The sequence below is a fragment of the Orycteropus afer genome, unplaced genomic scaffold (genome assembly GCF_000298275.1).
Source record: "Orycteropus afer afer isolate SDZICR_OR568_19922 unplaced genomic scaffold, OryAfe1.0 scaffold00054, whole genome shotgun sequence".
NCBI lineage: Eukaryota > Metazoa > Chordata > Mammalia > Tubulidentata > Orycteropodidae > Orycteropus > Orycteropus afer.
The window spans coordinates 2,223,921-2,234,687 of NW_006921641.1; the positions used below are offsets into that span (position 1 = coordinate 2,223,921).

The 10,767-nt window shown below is 39.1% G+C and overlaps 1 protein-coding gene across 1 annotated transcript in view; it reads right to left on the bottom strand.

The window, feature by feature from the left end:
• The window catches only part of LTBP1 (latent transforming growth factor beta binding protein 1), a 727,158-nt gene that overhangs the window by 243,060 nt on the left and 473,331 nt on the right, over positions 1–10,767 (bottom strand). Inside the window, exon 10 of the mRNA XM_007938788.1 lies at positions 8,396–8,518. Coding sequence (XP_007936979.1) covers positions 8,396–8,518 — 123 coding nt within the window. The remainder of the gene's footprint in view (positions 1–8,395; positions 8,519–10,767) is intronic.

The window sequence follows — 10,767 nt, forward strand, 5'->3', positions numbered from 1 at the left end:
TTTTTTGGTATTTTCACGCAAATTCTTCTGCTAGATGGGGTTTAGTCCACTTCTATATTCTTCCCTTCAAGGTTCAGGGGTCCAGGATTATCTTCTGTGTTTGTGTTAATTGGTTTCCCTTTTCTTTGTTGAAGAGGGTCTGTGCAGTCTTTCTGCCTAGTTCACCATCTTGCCGGAACTCCCTCCCTTTTCTATTTTTTTAAAGCCCTTTTGCTTTCTTCATGTATGATGTTCTTGATGTCACCCCACAGTTTGTGTGATCTTCAGTCATTGTTTAATGTGTCAAAGCTATTCCTCAAGTGGTGTCTAAATCTGAGTGAGTTATACTCAAGGTCACTGGCTCCCATGAATTTGTTTCTGTTTTCTTCAGCTTCAACTTAAACTTGCATACAAGCAACTGATAATCTGTTCCACAGTCGGCCACTGGCCTTGTTGTGACTGATGATACTGAGCTATTCTCCATCATCTGTTTCCACAGATGTAGTCAATTTGATTCCTGTATATTACATCTAGAGAAGTCTACGTGTATAGTCTCCATTTTTGGTTGTTGAAAAAAGGTATTTATAATGAATAAGTCATTGGTCTTACAAAATTCTATCGTGCAATATTCAATGGCATTTCTATCACCAAGGTCATATTTTCCAATTGCTAATGTTTCTTCTGTCTCCAACTTTTCCATTCCAATCACCAGTAATTATAACATGTCTGGTTACATGTTTGTTCAATTTCAGACTGCAAAAGTTCAATTGACAATTAATGTGGGGCCATTCCTCTTTACTTTGTCATTTCTGGCAGAGTAGACCACATGACTGTCCAATACAAAATGGTCAATACCAGTCCATTTTAACTATTACTACACTATTCACTGCTGTTGAGTTGGATTCGACTCAAAGAAACCCCTCTTTGGGTTTCCAAGGCAGTATCATTACAGAAGTAGAGTGTCCAACCTTCCTTCTGAGGAGTGGCTGGTGGGTTTAAACCTCCAGCCTTCTGTTTAGCAGTCACATGCCTTAGGAATTATACCATCAGAGCTCCTTTACAACTCACTAAAAACCAAACTCACTGCCATGGAGTCAAATAGCGACCCCTCCTTGGGTTTCCAAAGTGGCATCACTATGAAAGTCTAGGATATTGATTTTTATGCATTCCATTTCATTTTTTACAACTTCCAATTTTCTTCAATTCATGCTCAGTACATTCCATTGTTTGACTATTAAGGGATGTTTAGAACTGTTTCTTCTCATTTTCAGTCATGCAAGGTGCTATCAAGATGTGTTAATTATCACTAGTGACTGGAATGCAAAAGTTGGAAACAAAGAAGAATCACTGGTAGTTGGAAAATTTGGCCTTGGTGACAGAAATAACACTGGAGTTCGCATGACAGAATTTTGAAAGACTAACGGTCTTTGCAACAACACAAACAATGGTTATACACATTGACCTCACCAGATGGAATATGCAGCAATCAGCTGGACTACATCTGTGGCAAAAGGAGATGGAAAAACTCTGTATCTTTAGCCAAAAGAAGGCCAGGACCTGATTGTGGAACAGACCATCAACTGCTCATTTGCCAGTTCAACTTGAAGTTGAAGACAATTAAAACGAGTCCACAAGAGTCAAAATATTATCTTAAATATATATCTCCTGAATTTAGAGACCATCTAAAGAATAGATTTGATGCACTGAACACCAATGACTGAAAACCAGAGCAATTGGGGGATGACATCAAGGACATTATCCATGAAGAAAGCAAGAGGTCATTAAAAAGACAAGAAAGGAAGAAAGACAAAAATGGATGTCAAAAGAGACTCTGAAAGTTGTCCTGAGTGGAAAGTAGTTAAAGCAAATAGAAGAAATGACAAGTTAAAACGGCTGAACAGAAGATTTCAAAGAACAGCTCAAGAAGACAAAGCCAATTACTATAATGAAATGTGCAAAGATCTGGAGTTAGAAAACTGAAAGGGAAGAACACTCTCATCATTTCTCAAGCTGAGAACTAAGGAAAAAATTTAAGACTCAAGATGCAATATTGAAAGATTTTATGGGCAAAATATTAAATGATGCAGGAAGCATCAAAAGAAGATGGAAGGAATACACAGAGTCGCTGTAACAAAAAGAATTGGTAGATCTTTATCCATTTCAGGAGGTGGCATATGATCAAGAACCAATGATATCAAAGGAAGAAGTTGAAGCTGCACTGAAGGGATTGACGAAGAACAAGGTTCCAGGAATAGATGGAATACCAATTGAGATGTTTCAACAAATGGATGCCCCACTGGAGGCATGAGCTATGCCAAGAGATCTAGAAGATAGCTACATGGCCAACTGACTGGAAAGGATCCATATTTGTACCTAAACCAAAGAAAGGTGATCCCACAGAATGTGGAAATTATTGAACAATATCATTAATATTGTATGTAAGTAAAATCTTACTGAAGATAATTCAAAAATGGTTGCAGTAGTATATTGACAGAAAACTTCCAGATGTGCAAGCTGGATTCAGAAGAGGATGTGGAACAAAGGATATCACTGCAGATATCAGATGGATCTTGGCTCAAAGCAAAGAATACCAGAAAGATGTTTACTTTTGTTTTATTGACTATGCAAAAGCATTTGACTGTGTCAATCATAACAAATCATGGGTAACATTGAGAAGAATGGACATCCCAGAACACTTGATTGTACTCATGAGGAACCAGTACATAGACCAGGAGGCTGTCGTTCAAACAGAACAAAGGGACACTGAATGATTTAAAATCAAGAAGGGACTGTGTCAGGGTTATATCCTTTCACCGTACTTATTCAATCTGTATGCTGAGCAAATAATCCTAGAACCTGGACTATATGAAGAAGAATGTGACATCAGGATTGGAGGAAGAATAATTAACAGCCTGCGATACACAGATGACACAACTCTGCTTGCTGAAAGTGAGGATGATTTGAGGCACTTACTGATGAAGATCGAAGACTACAGTCTGCAGTATGGAGTACATCTCAATATAAAGAAAACAAAAATCCTTACAACTGGTCCTATAAGTAGCATCACAATAAACGGAGAAAATATTGAAGTTGTCAGAAACTTCACATTGCTTAGTTCTACAATCGATGCCAATGGAAGCAGCAGTCAGGACATCAGATGATGTATATAGCACTAGGCAAGTTGACTGCAAAGGACCTCTTTCAAGTACTGAGGAGCAAAGGTGTCTCACTGAGGACTAAAGTGTGCCTGACCCAAGCCATGGTATTGTCAGTCGTCTCATTTGCATATGAGAAGACCGAAGACAAAAGAAGAGTCAATGTTTTTGAGTTGTGATGTGGCGAAAAATGCTGAAAGTACCATGAACTGCTAAAAGTACTAACAAATCGGTCCTGGAAGAACTGCAGCCAGAATGCTCCTTGGAAGCGAGAATGGCCAGACTTTGTCTCAGCTACTTTGGTCATATCAGAAGGGACCATTTCCTGGAGAAGGATGTTGTGTTAGACTGGGTTCTCTAGAGAAACACAAAAACCAGCAAAGCGTATATATAGGGGGGGGGTGGGAAGAGAGAGAGAGAGAGAGAGAGAACTTTATCTTAGGAAAATGGCTCACAAACGTATAGAAGCAGGCAAGTCCAAAGTCCCTGGAGCAAATGTCGGGCTGGTGGCAGCCTTAGCTTCCGCAAGCGCAGGGGGCTGAGAAATTCAAGGCTGGCAGGCAGTACACTGGTTGTTGACTCTAATGAAAGATGAATCCAAGATCTTCAGGGGGAGCGGTGGGCTGCTCACTCATGGAAGGTTGTAGTCAGCACACCGGGGTCCCAGTTCACCAAAGAATGTCTCTCTTCCCAGGATGTCCCTGGATATCCTGGAAGCAGGCCACACCCCTAGGGAAACTCCCCTTGGGCAGATTGGCCACTCAGAACACAGTCATCCGATCCCATGATGGGAACAACCACACAGAACTGGGGTCCAGCCAAGTTGACACACAGCTCCAACTATCACAGATGTCATGCTTAGTAAGGTGGAATGTTGATGAAAGAGGGGAAGACCCTCAATGAGATGGATCCGCACAGTGGCTGCAGCCATGGGCTCAAGTATAGCAGCGATCATAGAGCTGGTATGAGACCGGGCAGTGTTTCGTTCTGCTGTGCATAGGGTCATTATAAGTCGGAGATGACTCGACGGAACATAACAAAAACAGAGCTGTTTCTTCTCATTTTGAGTCATAGTACATTAGCAAATCAAGCACCCCAAAGCTATATACTCCACCCATACCATGAAGGTCGACTTTAGGAGGAAGCAGCTCTTTCTCAGTCATACACTGAGTGCTCATTTTCTAGCACTCTATCAGACAGTATTTCCCTCCTATTCCTAAGGTTTTCAGTGACTAATATTGTCAGAAGTGGACCTGGTCACATTCTTCTTTCTAGTCTCTCTTAGTCTGGAAGGTCCACTGAAACCTGTACACCATGGGTGACCTTGCTGGTATTTAAAGTACTGGTGGCATAACTTCCAGCATCACAGCAAGCCACTGTAGTACAAGAAACTGATATACAAGAGATGGATGCTGCTCTAATCACTTAAAATGTGAACAATGAATTTCATGAAGCATATACAGATTCATCATTACAGAAAGCTCTATTGGACAGCACTAATGTAAGCCTTGGGTTGGCAGACTTTGTTTTTTAGTAAAAGACAGGTAGTATATATGATCTCTAATCCAGCTACTCAATTCTCCCAATGTAGCACAAAGCAGCTTTAGACTATATGTAATGAATGGGCATGGCTGGGTTCCAATAAAGCTTTATTTACAAAAACAGAAAGTAGACAGAATTTGACCCATATTTGGGCCATAGTTTGCTGAGCCTATATATCAGAACCCTAAATTTGGAACCACAATTCCAGACTGAAATCTCAGCTGTCAGTTTGTAGTTGTGTGATTTTGGAATGCTACTTAAACTCCTAGCTTCAGTTTCCCAATGTGTAAAATAATAATAATAATAATATATTAAAATGCTGAATTAAAAAGAAATGTTATACATAAATATGACTGGCTCAGAAGGCATCTGTACTTCCTTTCATTATTTTCAGGGCTATGGCAGAAGTTTCTGAGCGGTTCTTCTCTAACCCCGTATATCTTTCAATAAGCTCCATATCTATGGGTATGGGTCAAGAATACCATAAAATACCAAAAGTCCTGGCTTATAAATCTTTCATCTGAGCCTTTTCTACTGACCTATGGACACAGTCTCACAGATCCATTCTGGAGCACTTGAATCCCTAAAGAAAATTAATTGCAGTTTCAAAAGCCAGAAAATCTTGCTACTCTGATTGTGGAAATTACTCTACTTTTCTTGGCTTTCTTTTGCAGGTCCTAAAAATCAAAATGTTCACCTTTCCTCATAAAATGGGTAGAGGCAAGTCTGTAACATGGTGCTAGAGCATCCCAAACCATGGACATGGTGGTCAGAGGCCAGGAATGCCAGCATCTTCCTACATTCTTCATGGGTGAGTCAAGGACAAAGAGAGGGCAAGGAGAGAAAGTGAAAATGGTTGCAACCTTTGGCTAGAGTCAAGGAATTCTGAGGGTGTTCACCTCAGTGCAGGGAGTGCTTCCCATTGCTCCTCAGCAATTGCCAAGTGCATTTCTTGGAGTTCCCAGAGTCAGCTCCACCCTTTAGGCCTGAATATGCCCAAAATTCATGCTGCCTGAGCAGATGTTGCTTGCATGCACTATCCCAAGTTGCTTTCATACCTCTCAAGAATATAGATTACAAATGACGATTTCCTTGTTCTTTTTTTTTTATTATTTTTTATTTTGGTCATTTCAAGTATCCTTCCACAGTCCCTGTGTGGTGCAAATGTTTAACACGCTCAGCTGCTAACTGAAAGGCTGGAGGTTCAAGTTCACCCAGAAGCTCCTTGAAACAAAAGCCTGGTGATCTACTGACAAATCACCATTGAAAGCCCGGTAGAGCACAGTCAGAACTGATTTGCTCGTGAGTGACGTTTGGTAGTCTTTTCTACTTCTCTCTGACTATCAACAGCACCACCATCTTTCCAAGCTTTAGTTTTCTACTCTGTGCACGGCACCTTTTTCCCTGATTCCTTCCAGCTATTCTCAGACTTCCCTGGCCTAGTCCTCCAAAACATAGTTCACCATCAAGGCAGAGTAGATTGGTCCAAGTCACAACTCCTAAAGGAATCCTACATATCTCTGTGATGTTACGTGCAGTGAGATCAGAGGAAACAGAAATAAATCTACTCACTCAATGCTGGTACTGCGCCTGGGTTTTAACTTCAATCTCAAAACCAGAACATTTAACTAGCACCAAACGTCTTTTAATGCTTATCATTTCAGCTGTTGTAACTGAACCATAAAATTTATTTATTTATTTTTCAAGTAAGACTGGATGGTTGTTTAATAAGTTCAGTGTTATTTGGGCAATGACAGGAAAAATAAATGCTAAGGAAATGTGCAAGTGTTTCAAAAATCTCATTGGCATATTTCTACAATCTTATTAAAATCTGGATGTCTGCCCTTAACTCTAGACATCAGATCTAGTCAAAGTTTAATAAAACATTTTGTGACCAGTTTGCAAAGTTTATCCAATCCACAATTTTCAATGTAATTGTCTTCATAAGACAAGTCAAATTATTTAAGGAAAAAAAATTAACAAATTTTATATTCAAACTCTTTATAATCTTTTTATGCTTAAATTATAAAACTGTTTAAAATATTTACTCATGTAATTCAAGTCAGCCAAAAATTATCCTGAAATTATCTGGATATTGTCAACAATGTGATTTGGCCTGAAATTTTCAAATCCTTGCATCAGTTTTCAAATGTACCTTGTATGCAAACATAATTTTACCGCTGATTTTTACCACTGCCCCAAAATTAGGTTTTTGTCTGCTTCATGATCAGAACTACTTGTGAAAAAGAACATGGAATAAAGAACTTACGTGGAAAATTTCCTAATCTGCATTTGACAGTTTTTAAAGGAAAAGAGTAGAAATTAGTAAGTGTTTCAAAAGATCCAACAAATGCATTTAAATTAACAAATGAAACTGTCATTTTTTATTTTATTACATCTGTCTTTATTTCATCATCTCTATGAATCTCAGCTTTGGACACAGAGTTAAGGAGCTATATGTAGCTAAAAATAAATGACAGTGGTATCCTTGTGAGGAACGTGGCTTGATCAAACTGTAAGTTAAATAAACTGGGGACCAGGAAATTGTAGCTTAGCATATACCAAAGCCACATTACTGATATATAAGCAAAAAACAAAAACTTAGCAGGTCAGAAACTAAAAGAGAATTCCTTTAAAAATTATCTTAACAGATTTTCACCAAGAATTTGTCTAAAATCTTTATGTGTTAATTGTAAAAGGCTTTAAAAGATTTGTAGTCTGTTTACTCCCTTTTGTAGTGACAGGCATAAATACCTTAATAATAAAGTAGTCTCAAAATATTTCTGCATTCAATAACTTTATACCTAAATTGCATCCATCTCTAATTGGCATGTCATTTGTAGTAGTTTCTGAGCGCTTTGTGTGTGTGTGTGTGTGTGTAGGGGAAAGTCTCTCTGGTGACACTATATTTTCTGAACCAAAATTCAAACATGTGGTTTGATTATCACCCCTACAAAGTAGAAAATCTTAGAGACAGCATTCATGACACAAAATATTACAATATATATGAAATGGAGGTTTTTAAAAACTATGTTGTTGTTGTTGTTATGTGCCTTCGAGTTGGACCCGACTCACAGAGACCCCTTCTTGGGTTTCCGAGGCAGTATCACTACGGAAGTAGATTGCCCCATCTTCCTTCCGAGGAGTGGCTGGTCAAGTGCCTTAGCCACTATGCTACTAGAGCTGCCTTTAAAGACTATAGGATAGAGTATTTGAAATCCAAACTGAGCTAGTATATCCGACTTACGAGGCCTTGGTAACTATTTCCTAGAATTTTCCAACTGAGAAAATACAGTGAAACATCATTAAATCAGACTCCAGTGACTCAGAATTAGGAATAACTAAAGGCAGAACCAGAATAAAGTTGAACTCCGCTTAATGAATATTTAAAGTACTTAAAAAGGGAAAACTTGTTTTAATCTCTCAGAGACAACAAAAGTTGATATGCTAATTTTAAGTAAACCTTTTCTTTTCAATAAAGTATATTACCTCAGTATACTTCATCTCTACCCTAGTTTGGGCTGTTATATTTATCTGAACATAATAAAAATGCACTTTGGAAATGTTTCCATAATATAGATTTATTTTATAATATCAAACTTGCCTCCTCATGCTTGTCATTTTAACTAATGAGGATTGCCTGCATATTTTTACTTTTTTTGGGATGAACTCTAAAAATAGCTAATACAAAAGAGGAATAAAAAATGATCATTACTTACGAACGCAACTTGAAAAGGTAGGATCCGGCCCAAATCCCATTTTGCAGGTACATCTATAGCTGCCCATGGTATTCAAACACTCACCATTGGGGCACACACCTTGTAGCTGGCATTCATTAATATCTGCAAGAAAACATAATTATTTTAGAAGTCAAGCCCTCTTGGACAAGCTCTGGCTGTAAGTTACATTCATTTTCTTTTTCACTGTAATTATCTCTTAGTTATAGTAAACAAAGGATGTTAGTAGTTTTGTAGCAGTAGGAATAAATGTCTAAAAATAAAACAAATAAACATTTATTGAACATCTAAAATTTATATAATAAATATTTATTACACCCCCCCCCCGCCCCACCACGTGCCAGGCTGTATTCTAGGTGCTAGAGATTTTCCAGTGAACAAAAACGTTAGTGTCTGCTGAGGGCAACAGCAGTTCAGTGACATAATTCTCGCCTTCTAGGAGACCCTGGTTCAGTTCCCAGCCAATGTACCTCAAACACAGCCACTACCTGTCTGTTAGTGGAGGTTTGCATGTTGCTATGATGCTGAAAATGTTTGAGCACATCTTTTAGACTAAGACTAGCTAGGAAGAAAGGCCTGGTGATCTACTTCCGAAAATCAGTCAATAAAAACCCCATGGATCACAACTGTCCAATCTGGAATCAATCATGGAGCTGGAGCAGGAACAGGCAGTGTTTCACCCCCTTGCACATAAGGTCCCCATGTGTCAGGGGCCAACTTGACAGCAGGTAACAATGACAGTGTTTGCTAGGCATTATGGAGCACACTGGTAAGGCAAAAACTCTCCTATGGAGGCATTTACAGTCTAATGATACATACAAATACATGGAAAATTAAAGAAGTAAAAAGCAGTTCAAGATATCACAGTTTGAATACCAAAATCTAGAATAAGTGAAATTATGAAATTTCCCATAGACAGTAAGAACCCCTAAAGAAAGTTAGAGATAGGGGAGATAGCAGCACTGAGGAGTTAAGACCCCATCCAGTGTTAAACATCAGGATGTTGAAGTGTGGAGAGGAGTTCAATGGGGGCAGTAAGGGAAGGAATGCTCTACATGGCTGGGCAGAACTTCTGCTCCTGTATGTCTTCAGGGGAACGCACAGAAACTAGTGATAAGGAGGGGTTCATGAAACTGTGAGTCAAAATGTTGCCTGGGATAAAAGTTTCAGGAAGGGAAAGAGGTGGAAACAAACCTGGAAAGGTGGGCTAGTTAACCCAGGCTAGCTTTGGGATCCATTTTGTTGAGAACAGGGAGCTATACCAAAGGTTTCTGAGCAAGAGAAATGAGTAATGAAAGGCAGGCTGTAAGAAAATTCAATTGGCCAACACATGGCTTGGTGAGAAAAGACAAAGTATGATGGAAGCAGTAATGCAAGTATGACACTGGGGACAAGACTAGGTTGGAGACAGTGAGAATAATCAAGAAGGACACGACTGACTGAGAAGTTCTTGTTTGAGAAAACAATAGATAATACATGGTGTTTGGCCAAAAAAAACACTAGAGAGAAAAATTAGTCAAAGGTGCCTGGGAGGCTTCTAACCTGAGAAAAGAGAAAAAGATACCATTGGTTTTGTGGAGGAGAGTCTTGGGGAAAAAGAGTAAAAGATGATAAAAAGGTCATTTTTACAGTTCAAGGTCATAGTGGGATATCAAAATATAAATATCTAGCAACAAAAGATTCAGGAATAGGGAGGGAGAACAATGTGGAACAAAACTCTAAATCATTCGGAGAAAAAAAATAGGGGGGAACCAGGTTTGCTGGTCTGATAGAGCCTGGTTGAACCCCTGAGACTATGGCCCCTGGCTGCCCTTCAGGTCTGGAATTGAATCCACACCTGTGGCTTCCAGCCAAACAAAAGATAGGCATGTGAGTTGAACATTTACCTGAGATAAATACACTCCGTGGAGAGAACAATCATGGGAGAAAGAAGAGCTGTTTATGCACAGAGAGACAGCTCAGGGAGCAGGAGTTCATGGAGGGATGGACACAAGGAAAAGTTAACTATCAGGAGGAAGTGGGAGGGGAGCTGTTGCATTGTGGCAAATTGCAGTCAATGTCATGAGACAAAGTGCATGTGAAGTGCTATATGGAAAGTGAATTTGCTCTGTAAATTATCACCCAAATCACAATTAAAAAAAAAAAAAAAAAGATTCAGGAATAAAGCGAAAGAAGAAACTTGGCTGGGAAAGAAACTTAGGTCATCAGCATGTAGTGCTGGTTACACAACATGATAAACATAACTGATGTCACTGAATTGTACTACTCAGTCCCTCTGGGTAGCTGGCTGTGACCAAGTAATGACCATAACCTTGCCCCTTGTCAGCTCTACTATACACCTGGGAATTCTGATC